The sequence below is a fragment of the Homarus americanus genome, unplaced genomic scaffold, assembly GCF_018991925.1.
Source record: "Homarus americanus isolate GMGI-L3 unplaced genomic scaffold, GMGI_Hamer_2.0 scaffold49667, whole genome shotgun sequence".
Taxonomy (NCBI): Eukaryota; Metazoa; Arthropoda; class Malacostraca; order Decapoda; family Nephropidae; genus Homarus; species Homarus americanus.
Window position 1 is genome coordinate 9,355,337 of NW_024738608.1, and position 19,282 is coordinate 9,374,618.

A 19,282-nucleotide genomic window follows, 5' to 3' on the forward strand; every position below is an offset into this window, starting at 1 on the left:
TGTTTTACAAATAAATAATTTTATCATAATACCTGTACAATATTTTTATGTACTGTACTTAGCTTCAAAGGTAGAGAAGTTTGGCTTGATTGGATTGATGGAGGTGGGTGTTGGGGGATGGAGGATTAGTTGGAGGATGAAAAGGAAACAGGACTAGGTGGATTGTCCATTCCCACTCTTCTTTCACCTAATCATTTCTAATTTTACATCTAAACTATAGCTAGTGTGCTTCCTTTTGAGTACTCCTCCTGCCTCATCACTTCACCCCTCACCTCATCAGCTCACCTCACAGTGTTACATTTATTTATTACCGTATTATTTACTTGTGATATGGATGGAAGACCAGATCAAAAGCGTGTACCCTTAAGCCTTCTAACCCTACAGGCTAAGGCAAGAAGCCTTTTCGAAAGCCTGAAGGAGCAGCCAGGGGATGGGTGCGAGCAAACCTTCACAGCAAGTCATGGTTGGTTTAACAGATTTAAGAACTGCTACAGTTTACATAATGTAAAGGTGAGTGGAGAGGCAGCTAGTGCTGATGTGGGTGCTGCCAGGATTCAAGGCATTCAAGAACCGAATTACACTTCTGTTGGGGGGGAATGTAGCTGGTTTCAAGATAAAGCCCTTCATGATTCTATCATTCAGAGAACCCCAGGGCTTTTAAACATGTCAGCAAGCAAACACTGCCAGTGTTTTATCGAAGTAACAAGAAAGCCTGGATGACCCTAGTACTGTTTGAGGATTGGTTCATGACTTGTTTCATTCCTCGAGCCAAGGAGTATTGTCTGCAACAAGGGTTTGCATTCACCAGCCACACCTGGACGACATGCAACCTGATGTTAAGGTAGTCTACATTCCACCTAACACTACCTCTGTCATCCAACCAATGGATCAAGGTGCTATTGCAGCTTTTAAAGCTAATTATTTACGTGCGACCTTCGCTCAGGCTGTTGCTGCTACTGAAGGTGAGAAAACACTCAGAGAGTTTTGGAAGGACTACAGCATCTTGAAATGTATAAAGAACATTAGTGCAGCATGGGATGAGGTTAGAGGACAGTGCATGAATAGAATATGGAAGAAAGTCCTGAAAAGATATGTGAACAGTCTCAGAGGATTTAATGAAGATGAAGTAATTTCTGAGATTAGTAAAAAGATAGTTAGAAATTGATAATGAAGATGTTGAACAGTTGGTTGAAAGTGTAGCAGAAGAGCCAAGTAACGAGGATCTTATCGAACTGGAAGCACACAAAAATGCAGAGGAAGAAGAGAGTCTAAATGTAGAAGAAGAACCTGCACCCCCCAAAAAAATTTCAGTGAAGCAAATGGCAGAGGCATTTGCTACAACTAATAAGGGAATGCAAATGTTTGACAGAATGCATCAAAATGGTGAGGAGTTTTGCCAAAGTTGACAGAATGGTCCAAGATGCACTTGCTGCTACAGGGAGATTTATAATGAAAAGAAAAAGCAAACTGTGCAATCTAAATTGGACATCTATTTTTAGAAGTCCCCCATTGCTGCCTCCTCATGCCCTACCAGTGCTGCCTCTTCACTCTCTAAAGATGATCCAATACCTTCAACCAGCAAGTTTCCCCTGTACATAAACCTGTCTGAAGAAAGCGACATTGATGACCCACCCAGCCCTGTCTCCTCCTCTGTTTCATGCAATTAATATAGTCTCCATGTATACCTGTAAATAGAAAATTATGGGGGCCCCGTGTGCATTCAGCTGACTACATTAAAGGTAGGTGGTGTTGTGAGCCAAGGTGGGGGAGATCTGGTAACCCCAAACGATTGTCAACCGAGGGCAGACGCTGGTCCCACGTAGTTAGTTGTCAGGAACACTCGTTCCTTCGGGCTGTCCCAGCTAAAACTTCGCTAACCAGTGGTCAACACAGACAGCTCACTCCGCTCCACCCTTCAAACTGCTCAACTTAACCGTCGTCAATCGCACATTTCTGATTACTTTTACTGTACTGTATTTCATTTTAGATTTTATATGTATTATTTTTTTGCATTTCCGACTTACGACCTGGATTTGTATCCCTAACCCCATCGTAAGTTCGGGAGTAGCTGTAATCAGAAAAAATAAAAAATGTGAGTCTATACCTCAAGTCTGTGCTTTATTTATTAACTCTTTCACCGCGTGTCACACACTTGCCATTTTTTTCTGGCTACCGCCAAATGATTTTATTCAGCTTAGGGTAACCTTGAATAGTCTGGAAAATGTCCATTTTTTCCATTAAGCTTTCCATTATCTTTACCTCACTTTTCACATCACCAGCAACCCATTTACACTCACCTTATCGTAATCTGCAGCAGAGTCGACTGCTTTATTGTCACTCACTTGGAAAGACTGAGCGGGCGAGCGTGAATGTGTGAGTGAGCAGCCACAGTGGCACCTCTGGTGAGCAAACAACACATTTGTTTGCCATGGCGGTACATTTGAAATATTTCCTACCCGATTTCCCTTGCAAAATAAATTTTTTATCGCTATTTATAGGAAAATTTTGATAATTTTAGTAGCACTACTTTTTCTCTGTGCTCTCATTTGCATTGTGTGTTTATCACGTACCCTGAAGTACTCATTTGTACTCAAATTTACTACACTAAAGGACTAAAACTTTTGGAATTGCTTCTTTGGGAGGCTTCTTAGGCCAGAAGCCCCAATTTTTTTCCAAATCTTCCAAAATCCGGATTTACCAGGTCCGGATCTTCGAGGGTTTACTGTAATAATATGATTATTGTGTATTTTATTATTACAATTATTTTGGAGTAAATGCATTTTATAATTCTTGACTCAGTGGATTGTCTTAAACAAAAACGCCATCAACTACTATACACTCTGGAAGCTATCATTTGCGGTAAACCTCAAAGCTATTAACTCAGTTACGAATAAAATGCTTATTATTATTATTTTATGAAAGTAATTCATCCCACTGAAAGAAGTACTTAATATTTACCAAATATCCATTTCATATGGTCTCCAAATGTCTCCAAAATTGGTAAAATTTCACCTTTTTATTGTGGGAGCGGGCTAACAGTGCCCACCCGCCCACCCCCCTCCCCTTTTTTACTGAAATTCTGTCAACCGGATGCGCCCCTGCCACCAATTTACTACCAACTGGGTGATTAACCAATGGTAATCACTGCAGTAACATGAAAATATAGTTTTAAAGTACTGTAGATTCTATTATGAAGGACTGTGCACCAAGAAGTCTACGCACGCACGCACTCACACACGCATAAATTATCTATAAAATCAGGAAACCATGTGAGAAGTGACTGAGGAAATGACATAGTGTGGGGCCCCCTTTTATAGCCTGCAGTACTAAGACTACTTAACTCTCAGCTCCTCCTTCAGGCAACTGTTTCATCAGTTCTACCCAATATTCGTAGGGGTTGTAGATGAACTGGGAGATCCTATCTCTAGTTTCCCAGTCATGAAACAGGAGTACATTAAACCTACTAATAAGTATGTCTCTTGAGACTATTAACTCATAATTATTTGTGTATCCATGCTGCCAGTTATTCATCCATAGGTATCTTATTTCATTGGAGTACAAAAGGAAAAATTTATGCAATCCTACTTACGAAAACGGCCATTTTCCTGGTAATTTGGGAAAGTTGAAATCCATGAACTCCCTCTTTAGGTTATTGTGGAGATTGGAGAATTCTCTATATCTGCGAGCACACAGGTGACGCCCAGCCATGTAAATATTGAACACCACATATTTATCTCCACCAGATTCAATGTAAGAGTAGTCTGGGATTGATATTGGAAGGGAACGTTTTTCACTGTAGTCGATATAGGAAAATCCTGAGGTTTCTTCACTTGGTTCTAACCTCTCGGCTTCCTGTAAGAAGAGTACAAAAATTAGATTAAACTGTTTTCTTAGATTATATTTATTCCTATTAGCTGCTAGAGACTGCCAAAGTTCCCAGCTGCATCAACTACAAACCATGAGATCAAATCCCTGGCTTACTAGTTAATACAGAGGAACTTTCTACAATGACACTCCATTCAATATCACATTTCAAGTCAATCAGGCATCCGGTTCAAAAGATGATAATTCTTGGATGCATAGATACTTGCCCCCCCATCCCTATCTCTTCTGTGAACTATTGTAGTTGTGTATTGTATTACAGATTGACCACCAATTTTCCGGCAATCACTGGTCTGGAGCCTCCGATGTTCCAGACAGTTTTACGGAGGTAGAATTTCAAATTTATTGCGTATTTATGGTGAATAGCTACAAGAGACATGCTCATGGTAGGCTTTCGTTGTCTGTTTGTGAGGTGTTATGGTTATTTTTGAACTCGTATTTTCCGGTAGATATACATGACTTTATTTACTTTTTATTCAGTTACATGCAATCTTACATACAGAATGAACAAAAACAAATTTATCATAAAGTAAAAAAACATAAAAGGAAATAAACTTTCTTTGTGTGTTAAGAGTTCACGCTAAATAGGGGAGGGTGGAGCAAGGGATTTTGACTGCCTCTCGTGTGTAGACAAATTTCGTTGTCCAGCAACAAAATGCGAATAGAGTATTTTTTCATATTATTTTATTTATTAATACTATTTACTTTATTCCTCACATTTAATGGTACAGGCGGTCTCCGACTTACAACGGGGTTAGGGACCCAAATCCAGGTCGTAAGTCGAATTGGTCCCAAGTCGAAAATGCGGAAATAATACATAAAAAATCTAAAATGGGTGTCTCTTTTTCTTCTCAGCACCACAAAACTCTCACTTTTAAGCTTGCCAGCCATTTTAAAGGGAATTACAAACAAAAATTTTGTCAGTACACAGCTCAATCACTAACGTCAGGACTCGAAAATATGTAATTTGAACAAATTTTGGTACGACTGGGACAGTCGTATGTCCGGGTGGTCGTAAAGCGAGTAGGTCGTAAGTCGAGGAGTACCTGTATACAGTATATTATTGTAAGAGGTTTATATTCCAGTCCAGTGATTGTTAGAACTCTGTTGTTCAGTTTCGAGTTTGTTCTCTGTATCTGAAGCAGGTGTTGCTCATGGGTAGTTCGAACCGAGTCTTAGTGCAGGGTGTAACCATATGGTTGTCATTTGGCTCCCGTTCTCTGACCCAGTTGGTCACCTGCTATCTGTGAGTATTCCATATTGCATTATTTATAATCATTTGTGGTTAATGGTTCCTATGGTGTTATTTGTGTTTTAAAGGTGCCTTGTGTAATCTGTTTGTTAATTACAGTCATTCCTTGGTTATCACGCTTAATTGGGACAGCGCCGAGTGCGTGATAACGTAAAACGCAATAACCAAGTGCGCTATAACCAAGGGATGACTGTACTATGTACAGCTTCTCCCCAACTTACGAAGGGGTTAGAGACCCAAATCCAGGTCGTAAGTCGAAATGGTCCCAAGTCGAAAATGCTTAAACAATACTGTACATAGAAAATCTAAAATGGGTGCTCCATCAGATAGCTGTCGTCCACCAGTCTAGTAAAGCCAGTCCATGTGAGTGGCTGCAGCAGGTGCTGATGGTCCTGCAACTGACCTAAAATGTCCTCCTCAAACTCCCTGTCGAAGCCTCATTCTCATGTTCATTAATGGTAAAGATCTTCCATAAATATCGCCAAAGTAATTGTTCTTGGTTTTCCTCCTCAATACTTTCACGTTGTTTTGGTCGAGCAGGTAAGGGACCGAGTTAGAGGTGGAACCCGGAACCCATCAGTCGCTTGATCCCTTTCCAGAAGGCAGCAGAATCGCGGTAGTTGTTGGCTGCCTCCCATACGAAGACGGTCCACTTTTGTTCATGTAGACATTTGCCCTCGTGCTGGATGTCAGTCTATAGCTCTCGGTACCGGTCTCTCAGCTCTTGCGTCCACCCGCGGATACTGGCTAGCTATCTCACATGATCGTATTGGACACCGAGCTGCCTCAGCTGGTGACTAGTGTGAGGGTGGGGAATGGTCCTGTGGGTGGTGGTAGGGATGTTGTTGTCTATCTCCGTCCTCACATCAGTGTACCATTGTTCGACCGCGTCATCGATGTCATTGGGACTGGCCTCTTCCAGGTTTCTCCCCAGCTTGAGACTGAGAGATTCCTTGAAGGAGTCCCAGTCTGCCCATTTGAGATTTGATCTGATGTTGGCGGGGATCATAATGGGATTGGACGAGAGCGTCACAACGACTGGCAGGTGATCGCTGGTACTGATGGGTCCGGTGGTAACGTGCCTGTTCAGGACGGCCTCATTGTTAGAGAGGATTATATAGGGTGTTGTGGCACTGGCACATCTGATCAGTGTTGGGAAATCTGACCCGAGGTGTTGCAGTTTTCCCTTCTGATGGTGCCAAACAACGCCACACTGACGTTGTTCTCATTACTGTGTCCAAGGATGGCGTGCCACGTATAAGTCCCCAATGATTTATGTTGGTTTTCTGTGGCGCAGCAACTGATTGAGGTTTTGTTCGGGTAAATAAGGACTTCTAGGAGGTAGGTACATTGTGCATATAACAGGTCCCCTGGTGGTCGCCACCTGCACTCCTAGAACTGAATCCTCGAAGTCTAGCAACACTGTGACTCAGCCGTGACCTGATGGCCACAGCGACACTCGTCATGTTCCTCTGGTATAGAGTGTAGCCAAAAAATTTCCAGTTTACTTTCGTCTTATATGCCGGTACTGTTAAGCAGAATAATGTATGGGTCTAATTGATAGCATAAGTTAGACAGTTCATTATGCCTATTAAGGGACCAGTGCAGGACATTATGCTGAAAAAATTTCATCCTGTTAACGACTGCCATTTCAGAGACTGTAGCTTGGGTGTCACTTGGAGTGTTTACTCGGCTTCTGCCATTTCTAGGGGGCCGGAACTTCTTAGCAGAACCTTCAAACATCTGCTTATCAGCTAATGGCAGGCCTTCGAACTTCCCATCACCTGTGTACAGGAAGATATTCAAGTCCTGGGCCAGCGTGTCGAAGTCATCTATTGACGCTGCAGCTCGAGGGTCTTGTTCCTGTGTGGAGTAAGTCGCCATCACCTGGTCGCAACCATTGACTATAGTTGCAGTCCGATGGTAGCTGTGAGTACATTATGGAGAGAGGATCTTTTCTTAAAAATTTCTCCAAACACCCTTTACTGGCACTAAAAGTTGGTTCAGTTGCCCCTTTACCACCTGTTGACTCGTAAAAATGGGCATGAAGACTCTTAACCTACTCACGAATCACGTTGCTGTCGATCGGCACATTTTTGCGGTGCTGGTCCTCATTCCAAATGTTCAGTGCTTTTTCTGTTTTCACAATGTTCTTGTCACGAACAACCTGTGCCACTTTAACACTTGCAGGAGCACTTGCTTTAACAGAATCACGAATTGCTTGATCATTCTTTCTTATATACCGCACAGTGGATTCATTCACACTAAACCAGCCGCAGCAGCACTTATCCCCTCCTTTAAATTGTCTAATAATTCAACTTTCTTTGCCAGGGTCATCAGTGAATTCTGCCTTTTACATTTCACTTCACTAGCATCACTAGCACTGACACTAGACAGTCTTTTAGGGGCCATTTTCACACAGAAACAATAAATTTTTGAGAGTACAACAAGAGATGCCGCATCACAGGCAATGGTTGAACGAGGGCGCATGGGGTAACTCGTTGCGCTGCGGGAAAAGGCTCGCAAGCTAGCCACCATCTGCTTATCGCAAATCTTCGAAATCGCACATACATATATACAATACAGGGAAAAGAAATAATTGTCCTAAGGGCAAACACAAAGGGAATACACATTTCTTTGCACAAGAGTAAAATTGCCCCCCCTCTCCCCCATCAGGAAATGTTATTCAGAGATTTGGCTATTCACAGCCACTTTGAGAGCCTAATCCATGCAAATTTTAAGGACATGCTGTATATATAGTATATATTTACATATATATATACTGTATGTGAAACTTTAAACTTTACCTTTCTAGATACAGAGATCACAGTCAGCTTTAGCACATCGCCTCCTTGTTTTATGAGCTCAACAACATAACGATGTTCAGCACCCTCAACATTCACTCCATTTCTGAAAGATGGTTTGAAGAATAAATGTTTATTATTAATACAATATCTTAGAAAATTAAGTGCAAACAAATACAAGGACACTAAGAGTCACAAATCATTTTAAAATCGTAATCATGAACCACAAAACCTGTTATGTCTGTTATCATTGCATAGCCACTGCTTCACATGGCTGTGAGGCCACTGGACCTCAAGTACAGTAATCTCCTCATTAGCCGTAATCTTTGGTCCCCCGATCTTTTTAAAAGCCGGAATGAATTTTGAGCCTCCCGGGAAATTCCAGGAAAACTCGCTCCATTCAGGGCACAAGAATGAGTTTCCGAGGAGAAAATTTCTCCATTCTGAGCACGGGAACAAATTTTCCAGGAGTTTTGAGAGATTGCATCATGCTCCGATGTACAGTCAGTCCCCGACTTACGACGGGGTTAGGGACCGACGACCAGGTCGTAAGTCGAATTGGTCGTAACTCGAAAATGCGAAAATAATACATAGAAAATCTAAAATGGGTGTCTCTTTTTCTTCTCAGCACCACGAGAGATCTCACTTTTACGCTTGCCAGCCATTTTAAATGGAATTACAAACAAAAATTTTGTCGGTACACAGCGCGATCACTAACGTCGGGACTCGAAAATACGTAATTTGAAAAATATTTCATACGACTGCGGCAGCCGTATGTCCGGGTGGTCGTAAGTTGAGTACCGTAGGTCGTAAGTCAAGGAGTACCTGTACCCACTGACAAATTTATAATTTGTCTGCAATTTGTAAAATTTCAAGTAAAATCTCTGACATTATTTGCGTTCCACGGGTGTGAGAAGTGCTGTGCAATATATGGCCGATATTAGAGAATGACTCGAGTAAGGCCAGGCCTTCTGGTGTGGGTTCAGGAGCCCATTATTCTTGAGCGTGTGTTTAGTGATGCCAGTGCTCATGTGGAAACCCCAGTAATTCTTGGTGATAGTGATTTTGGTAGTGAATTTAGTGTTGATTATGGTGATACAAGTGTTACTGACGATGGTGCAGGTGATGTGCATGAGAATGTTGGCGAGACATCCGCTTGTACAAACTCAATGCGACTGTGATGAAACAGATACAGAATAGGATGATGATAATGAGCCACAACAGGATGAAAGTGAGCTCTTATTGACAGTAACACTGTGATTGCAGAAAAAAACAATACTGTACATCATTTTATGAACCATCGGAAGATCTTTTTAGAGATTAAGATGACTCACCTGTCGACAATGAAAATGACTCACAGCATGGTGAAAGTGATTATCATAATGACTAACACTTTGAATGCACAGAATAACTTTTTAGCCGCTATGAAGCATCCGAAGATCTTTTTGCTGACTATGACGAGTTAAAAGACAATGTGGCACGCATTGACAATGATAACGACGGTGAAAGTGAACTTGAAATAGATGAAACTGAGTACAGCATACTGTACTCAAAATACAAAAAGTGACTGCTATGCATAACAAGACCTTTTTGCAACCTGTGTGTTCTGGTACAGAGTTACATGACGTGTACCGACGACAATATTGACAATGAAAGTGAAGATGAAAATGATGAAAGTGAGTCTAATGGTAACACAAACAGTGACACTAATGTATCATAACAAGAACATACAGACTGTGAGGAGGTAGAAGTGGACAGTGATGAATGCTTGTGAAAGTGAGCCTGACCCAACGAATGCTAGTGAAAGTGAGCCCATAACTCCGTCTTATAATGAAACTGAACTGTTACCGGCATCAATAATCAATGATTTAGTTCATGAAGAATCTGTGTGGCAATTTTTAGAGAGTGCAGAGAAAGACTTCGATCAGTACGTCATTGAATATGATGAGGCCATTAAAGTTATACACACTCCTCAGGATTTACGTAACTTCAAGTTACTACCTTGTTGTGTTGGCGACAGCTTCTACACCTTAAAACAAATTCACACTTAAGTGGCACTAGGGCCGACCATCCTCGATCTCAAGGGGCATCCATTATTTTTATTATATAGAAGGAGACGGTTAGCACCCAAAGGAGTTTATAGAATTTGTTCATGTTTTTCACAGGTGTTGTTCGGATGATAGCAAGTAATAAAAATGATAGAACAAATTTTTCTTTTTTTTTCTTGATTTTCGATCAAAAATCACCTGTAGTGGGAATTTACGGAGAAAAAGAAGGCAAAAAATTATCATATGGCAGTAATTTCATGTCTTACGTGCGTTGTAGAAGAAGAAAGAAATTTTTTACCATAAATATTCCACCACCAATTCTCCCGTCTGCTCTTAAACTATAAAGTAGTGAACACAATCTTTTAAAACATATAAAAATAATGAACCTTGCATCAGGGGTTTTATTACCATAAATATTGGCTTGGTTGTCGTTTGTTTTCAATTTTATAGGCTTCACTTTCCTGGGTTTTTTGTTTACGGCCTCCGCTAATCCATTTTTCTTTCGTGCATATGGTTTTGAACCTCTTCTATATATAAAGTATGAGATTCGTAAAGTTAGATTTGAATCCCATAACGTGGTTTTGGATAAATTTCCAAATTCTTTCAAGTATCATTGGAGCTAAGTAAACAGTCTGTTCATATACCGCTGTACTTGTTCTTCTTCTTTAAGGAGAAGCAAGCTATGTTGTTTTTCAATGACGTAGTTATGGCGTCCTGTTCAGTATCGCATTGCAAGTTATCTGCACTTGTGGAGGATCAAGACTGTCTGTAAGATTTCATCTGTCAACATGTACTAGTTAGAAAGACATGCAAGTGTTCAATTTGTTACTTAGATTTTTTTACCTTGCATTATTAGATTTTGCTTTTATCCTTTTCACCACTGATCGGCTCGTTAGCCGAATGGCGATCAGTCACGTCTCTGATTACTTTTAAGCCTTAATTTTAATTCAGCGACATATAACTTAAGCTGTTGCATCGCCAGGGATGTAATTTCCACAATTAATCAAAAGAACTAATGTTATTTAGGTTAATATTTATTAGTTGCCAACACCCACTTATAGTACATCGATAAATTAAAATTTATCAAGTATTTTAACCAATAAAATGAACAACAATATTAGTTGTTCAAAATGGGCAGGGCTTTGAAGTAGACAGACAATGTTGGGTAAAATACTAAAAAGAACACCCAAACAAACTTTTTAAAAATCTTACCAAATCTTTCTAAACTTGTAAAAATGTTATGAATCGCATTTTCTAGTTTATGGGTCCCTCTCATCTGAACATCAAAAGTACCACCATCACACACTAAACACCGAAAACAACACCTTAACATATTAAACACGAATAAGTTACGCTTTTTATAATTTTAGGATTCTTACAGCTTAGAAAAGGTAAGGTAAGGTTTTCAAACACTTGTTTGTTGTGTTTTTTTTCAGTATTTTACCCCACTTGTTCAATCTACTTCAAAGTTCTGCCCACTTTTAAAAAGTAATACAAGTACTATATTGTTACTAATTTTATCAGTTGCAATACTTGAAAAATATAAATTTCCGACAAAAACGCTATTGAATAAATTATTTATATTTTTTTCTCTTTCTCCCTATACAAGACTCAATACATAAGTAGTTGCCAACACCTACTGAATATTTACCATTATTTGTTTCAGTCTAACAAATGCTCATACTCTTACGTCCAGAGAAGACATAAAATTACCCAATGCTGCTTCAAGAAAAGTGCTTTCATTGGTACATGATTTCAAAGTACTGTAAATTCTTTCTGCTTTATATGCCAAGGGGTCCAGGGAGCAGAGCTCCCTTAGGTTAGGAAGTTAGGTAAGGTTGGGTAGGTTTGGTTAGGTTGGGATAAAATTGCAGATTATAACAACCAAAGAGTCTGATACAAAATTTTGTTTTTCTGATGTTTTTTGATGCGATTTGGTTCAAATCTGACATTTGTTTATGATTTACCCCCCCCCCCTCCCTCTAACAATAATGGGGGAAAGCGTGGGAATTCGGGGTTCTGGGTGAGAAGAGCCAAAACGAGTGATTTGTGGTAGAAGCAAATTCCAAAAGTGTCCGAATCGCAACAAGAAAACATCAGAACACATGACACAACAGAAATTCTGTTATTTACAAAAAAATAATAGAAATAATAGTTCTATCGATTGAGTGTTCTGAATTCCCGGTACTCTGGGATTGCTAACTTATACAATACTGCATAACCAAACTAAACCTTACCTAATCCCCTAGCCTGGGGCTCCGCCCCTGGAACCCCGGTGGCCCTAGCCAGGGGCTTTGCCCCCGGACCTCCAGATGCTATGTAATAACCCAGAGTCGCGTGGTCAGCCTCCACGAGAATATAAATAGCCGTTACAGTATTTCTTACCTTACTCTGATTCAGGGTCTCTGATTTTATTCTTTTTAAAATTCAATAACTTCCTTATTATCAATTTGTGACGGAAGTGTAACATAAGAAAATTATCACAGAAAAAATAGTTCTATCGATTGAGTGTAGTGAATTTCCGGAATTCTGTGGTTGCTGTTTACTGCAATATTACCTAGGTTGCTTAGGTTCTGTGCATTGTCCTAAATAACCTCTCCAGAAATTTTGGTGCAATTCCCTAAGTTATTTCTGGCGCTAAACATCTCCACCACCACTACTGTTTTGCTAAGTATAATTTCTACTAAGTCACAATTCTTAGGTTCCCACTATTTAAACCTATCATCTCCACAAAACATACACACAACCTTTTTTTCTGATACATTAATATGGTTACATGTCCCTTGAATTACAACCTTTACTTAACTTTTGTCGTAAATTAACCAGACTATCTAAGACTTACTTGCCTATATTCCAAAGACATGTCATATCATACCTATAACCACTTATCACTAATGGATAAAATAAACATGTTGAGCTCACTATACAACACCTGGCATATCGTTTGAACCCCTATGAAAAAAATTCCATAGCTATTTAATCAATTGCCCGTCCATGGTAATAAAATGAAGAGTTTAGCAACAATTAAACATTACTTACACTTCCAAGATACGATCGCCCTTCCGTATACCAGCTTGCTCTGCCGCCCCTCCTTCTAACACCGCTGAGACATGCTGAAGAGGAGGATATAACTCCCCATTGATAGGTCTCCACTGACCTCCTTCGCTTACTTGACCTCTTACATTGAACCCAAACCCTGTATCAGTTTTGTAGATGGTCACAACGCGTGGACCAGGGTTAAAGCCGCTCATTGTAGATCTGTACCCTTCCTTCCCTGTGGTTTGTTTTCACTGTCCTGTCTCTACCATGATACCTGTAAGCTCTTGAGCTAGTTACTTTACATTCACGAAGTAATTATAGATATATTTTCGTTTATATAAGAAGTTGTATTAAATCTATGATGTATTATTATATATATATTTAATTACGCAAATCATTATGACATCGTTATTTGTATCGCAGAAAAGATAAATAACTTTATCATAAAATCTCAAAGGTAAAGTCTCTGCGCATAAGAGTAGAACGAGTCTTGCTCTCTGTATCAGACGAATTCCATAGTGGCGGGAAGCAAGTGGGTGTTATTATACATTCAAATAGTTTAACTTCCAAAAAAGGGTTTTACACACACACACACACACACACACACACACACACACACACACACACACACACACACATATATATATATATATATATGTGTGTGTGTGTGTGTGTGTGTGTGTGTGTGTGTGGAAAAAAAATATAGATAGATGGATGAAAATTAGAATAAACTGATAGATAGATTTTCTGTAGATGGATAGGTTTATTGGGTGATGAGGGAATTTTTTTTTATAGCCCACAAGCACCTTCACACTATTACACATATTCTCTCACATTTCTTCTCTTATTTTGTCTCTATCTCTCCCTGTTTGTCTCTTTTTCTTTCCCCCTCTCCTCCTTATTGTCTTCTGTCTCCCTTACCCGTTTACTTCCCACCCTCCTCCTCCTCTTCTCACCCTCTCTCCTGCTCACTTAATTTTCAGCTCTCCAAATGGGACCTTTTTCCTCCTCCCCTTCCTCTTTTTTTCTCATCTTCTCCTTCCCTGCCTTCTTCTTCTTCTAGTATCCATCTTTGTACTCTCTCTCTCTCTCTCTCTCCATGTATTGCCTTATCCCCTCATTGCTTAACACACGAGAGGAGGAAGGAAGTAAGGGAGATAGGAAGAGATGGGGAAGAGGAGAGGAGGGCATACTTTTAATTTTTACTTTTATCCTCTTCACCACTGATCGGCTCGTTAGCCGCTTGGGCGATCGGTCACGTCTCTGATTACTTTTCCTTTTCATTTATCCTCTTCACCAAAAGATCGGTTCGCTAGCCGCCCGGGCGATCGGTCACGTCTCTGTCACGCACTGTTGGTCAGTACTGGGCATGCACCGGCTCCTGAATGTACTACACTCTCTGGTTGGGCTTTGGATTGAGGCGATAAGGGGCATGCCATATTGGATAGGCTCCTCGGGTGTCCACGTCATGTTGCAGTAAGGGGGGGGGGGAGAGATGAGGTGCATCTCCATAGATGTCCTGATGCTCCTGGGGTGATCTGCTTGGGCCATTATGGGTCTAAATTTACGCATGGGCAGGCCAGACTTAAGGTAAAAACAAATAGGGAAGTTATCCAAATCAGACTCACCAATAAGGTGATCGTAGTGCCGTTTCAAATTGGAATCACGATACTGCTCTTGAATGAGTTTAGCTCTAGTGATGGGAGAATCCCTACAGGTGATGACATTAGGACTGGAAGTATCGTTGAACCTGATAGTGAGGAATTGAACTCGTGAGGGGTCTCATTAAAGAAATTCCTGAGCTAATAACCCTTCCAGAGGACATCTTGACTATCACAAGGCTCATCGACTTGTTTAGGTACACGATTAATTGAATTTTCCTTTGTTACATGGGTCTCCTGCACCTTACAGCTCACACTGCGAGTGATCATACAAGCAGGAAAAGGCTTCGGAAATTTACTCTCTAACCCCTGAGTGTCATTCTCACAAGTGGGTCTGGTGGAGACTACAGGGCAATATGAAACTTGGTCTCCGGCAAGATAATTGCTCATAAGAATGAGATACCAGCGACTAGTAGACTGTCGACTACTGCTCAGCTCACAATCGGAGACCAGGGATGGCCCGACTGGTGGGGGCACCCCTTCCAATGATTGGTTTCGAGTTGGTCAAGTTGCCAGAAGTTGGTCAAAATTACTGTACCTAAAAAAATCAGGGAAATGGTCAAAAAAGGCCACACTCTTACCCTCTCCCTGAGCCGCAGGAGGAATGGGAGTCAATTTGGAATTTTTTTGAATTGATACACTCTAGTGCACTCTAAAGTTAGCCCGCGGGAATTAGACTACGCGAAGAGCCAGATGAGGTGACGTTGCGCCCAAGTCCTTGCAGTCAAACCCATACCAAACTAACACATAGCACCTGTTAGCTGCCATCATCCTGGTGAGTGCGACTCCAACCTGCTCGAGGCCTAGTGGCACAGCGCCTCCTCCCTCCCTGGGACAATGGCACGTCACGAGGTGTGAGTGGGCCTTACTGGCAGCGCTTATGGCAGTTACAAACAGGTTTACGGATTTTGCACCAATATTGGTAGGTTTGATCAACATGTGACAAGTTCCACATAATAAAGATTTTATACAATATTAGTGAAAACTGGCCAAGTACAGTACTTGTATTGCCATGGCAATGGCTCGCGCAATGATAACACATGGTTTTCAAGTGTTAAATAAATGATGATAGGAGAGTCTCCAGCAGTGTCTACATTGATTACCAGTAACAGCGTCACTGTTCCGATATTTATCCTGCCATAGTAACGTTTTGTGGCAGGGTTTTCATATGCTCGGGTTATGAGTAATTTCGCTTTTTTATACTGTTACTGGATTTAATATGGTTAGAAAATTTGTTCCAGTCTTCTTTACCTACAAAAAAGAACGTTTATTGTTTGAATGCGGACACCTGGTACCATAAAATTATGTTATAAATCAATAAATCAATTACTTGTCAGTGAGGAAGCGTTTTCATATTTGGTTACTTGGAGTTAATCCATAATTCATTTTCTGTCTTGAGATCACCAAAGAAAATGAATGTGTGGGGCGACTTGTTTAAATTAGATATCAGATAAGGAATGCTAAAAAAAATTTATTTCTTAAAAATATGACGATTATAAAACAATATCAATGCACTGTCTGCTTTTTTGGACAATCCCTAGCCATTAAAAAAACAATGGAATAACTTTATCATAAAAGTGATATAAATTGTCCTTTTCTTGTGTTCAACGCAGCCAATGCATGCAGCTGCCTTGCTTATACTGTAGGCGGGCAATGAGTGATTTAATGGAAGTCTATAATTACCTTAGAGGACATTACAGTAATCTGTCGAGTGGTTATACCAGGAACTGGCGAATGCCCGTCCCACTAGCAGCCACAAGTTCAGAAAACTGTCAGGGCAGTTGATACTTATTGTTTTTACTTAACTTTCTAGTCAGCTTTATATACTTAAATATATATATATATATATATATATATATATATATATATATATATATATATATATATATATATATATATATATATATATATATATATATATATATATATATATATATATATATATATATATATATATAGATCCACAATGAAAACGTGGACAAGATAAATCTTGATAAAATCACACGGAAAAGGGAAACAACGGAGCACCTTAGCTTTCGTCTTTGTTCAAGACATCTTCAGAGGCAACTGGATTACATGGACAGAGAGAGGCTTAAATATACAGGGTGACCCATGGCAAGGTAGTAAGACTTGTGACAAATTTCTTATGAATTTCTTTCAGCCACATTTAAGAATTTGTGTAGCCAAATTTCTCAGATCTTGTAATATTTGTCAGCGTCCAGGTAAACCTAACCAGAAAATTCCCCCTGTACCTTTGAAACCCATTCCTATAGTAAATGAGCCTTTTGAGATAATTATAATAAATTGCATAGGTCCTCTGCCTAAAACCAGGAAAAGCCGCCAAAGTCTGTTAACTGTGATGTGTACCACTACCAGATATCCAGAAGCAATTCCTTTGAGTAAAATAAAGTCCAAAACCCTTGTTAAGGTTCTCTGGCAAATGTTCACCAAACATGGTATTCCCCGCATTGTTCAGTCTGACCGAGAGACTAATTTCACTTCAAAATTATTTCGTTAAGTAATGGAAGAGTTTGGTGAAACACAATACTTGTCAATCGCTTATCACCCGGAATCTCAAGGAGCCCCGTTAAAATTTTATCAGACTTTTAAATCCTTATTAAGAGCTTACTGTCTAGAGAATGAGAATGAGAATGGCTGGAATGAAGGCATTGATTTTGTTATTTTTGCTATACGGGAGAGTAAAAGCGTGTCATTGGGATTTAGCCCATTTCATTTGTTGTTTGGACGAGAGGTAAGAGATCCATTAAGGGTTTTAAAATAAACATTAATTAAAAGTAAACTATTTTCACTTATCCAATTAAGTACGTAAATGATTTTATGACAAAACTTTAAAAAATTATGATTTTGTCAAGAAACACCTTAAATATTATCAAGCACACATGAAAGAAAATTATGACTTAAAATCTGCTCACAGGACCTTTAGTCCTCGTGATAAAGTTCTTGCCTTCTTGAGAAATCAGTCAAACCTTTTACAGACAATATTTACTGGACCTTACACTGTCCAGACGAGAGTAAATGATCTAAATTATATTATTAACACCTCAGGTAGAAGGAAATCTTCCAGACTTGTACATACAGAATAAATCTACTTAAAGCTTATCATTCCAGAGTCAATGAGTCAGACCTGAGAGTAAACCACGAGTCGAAACACACTACCAAACTATCTCCTCCTGATCCTATGACTGTTCCAAAAGATTCCCTTCATCTCGAGAATTCTATAATATATCAACACTTAACTTCTTACTTGACATACTTGCCTGTAGAACAATGTAGCCAATTGATAGATTCACTAAGACTGTTTCCTCAAATCTGTACAGCTATGCCTGGTGTGTGTAACCTGATGATGCACGACATCAAGTTAATTGAAGGGGCTCAACCTATAAAACAAGTCCCTTACAGAGTCAGTCCCCAGAAGAAATAATGTATGAGGAAGGCCTTGGAGTACCTGGAGGACAACAACCTCATCGAGTCGAGTGACAGTCCATGGGCCTCCCCAAGTCTGCTAGTCCTGAAGGCCGTGAATCGCCTCACGGTTAACGACTTCTTCCCACTACCTCATCCGAATGACACCATCGACACCAGTAGAACAGCGAGATATGTCAGCAAAGTTGATCTCTTGCGCGGCTACTCCCAGGTACCACTCACGCCCAACGCTCGAAACCTTGTGGCAATACTTCTTTATGCCCTTCGGACTCAAAAACGCTCCAGCCACCTTCCAGCGAATGATGAACAAAATCACCGGAGGACTAGAAGAAACCGAGGCCTACTTGGGCAACATCATCTTAGTGGCTGATACCTGGGAGGAGCACTTATAACGACTGCAGCAGCTCTTCCATTAGTTGCAGTCGGCCGGGCTAGTCATCAATCTCGCTAAATGTAACTTGCCCAAGCTATCGTTGCTTACCTGGGACACATCGTTGGGCAAGGGAAGACAGACCCCTGCGCAACAATAGTGGATGCTATTCTGAACTCCTTACTAATCTCATCTTTCCAAAAGAACCATTCAAATGGTCTCCTACCAGTCAAGAAGCATTTGACAGGATAAAATCCCTTCTTGCAACTGCTCCAACGTTGCAGGCTGCGAACTTCAATCAACCATACATTCTACATATGAACGCTTGCGACGTTGGAACATGAACTGTCCTACAAACTGATCCAAAAACGAAATTGCTTCACCCAATCTGTTACCACGCCTCGAAGCTATTGCCCCACCATCGAGAAAGAGACTCTGGCACTTCTACTTGCCTTGGAAAAATTAAAGTTCTTCCTGCATGACACACTCCTCATCCTATTGAAGTAAAAACTGACCACAATCCAATTTTGTTCCGACACAGAATGAAGAAATCTAATCAACGATTGATGAGATGGGCTCTTGCACTACACGAATATAATCTACAAGTTTCCCACATCTGTGGCCAAGACAACTTACTGGCAGACACTTGTCGCGAGGACCAGCAGTGTAGCCCAACCAGGATGGTCTCCTGTGCGCTCTAGCTATTCTGCGTGGAACCTCCGAGATTTTCAAGGGTGGGAATGTAACATATTTCCCTTGCTCGCTGTCTGCCAATGTAGAAG

At 40.3% G+C, this 19,282-nt stretch overlaps 1 protein-coding gene across 1 annotated transcript in view; it reads right to left on the reverse strand.

The window, feature by feature from the left end:
• LOC121874264 (sorting nexin-27-like) overlaps nucleotides 1-13,292 on the reverse strand; it is a 34,544-nt gene extending 21,252 nt beyond the window's left edge. The window contains exons 1-3 of the mRNA XM_042378368.1: nucleotides 13,026-13,292; nucleotides 7,942-8,044; nucleotides 3,590-3,852 (exon numbers count right to left, since the gene is read on the reverse strand). Coding sequence (XP_042234302.1) covers nucleotides 3,590-3,852; nucleotides 7,942-8,044; nucleotides 13,026-13,237 — 578 coding nt within the window. The 5' untranslated portion in view covers nucleotides 13,238-13,292. The remainder of the gene's footprint in view (nucleotides 1-3,589; nucleotides 3,853-7,941; nucleotides 8,045-13,025) is intronic.
• Between the last annotated feature and the right edge of the window lie 5,990 nt (nucleotides 13,293-19,282).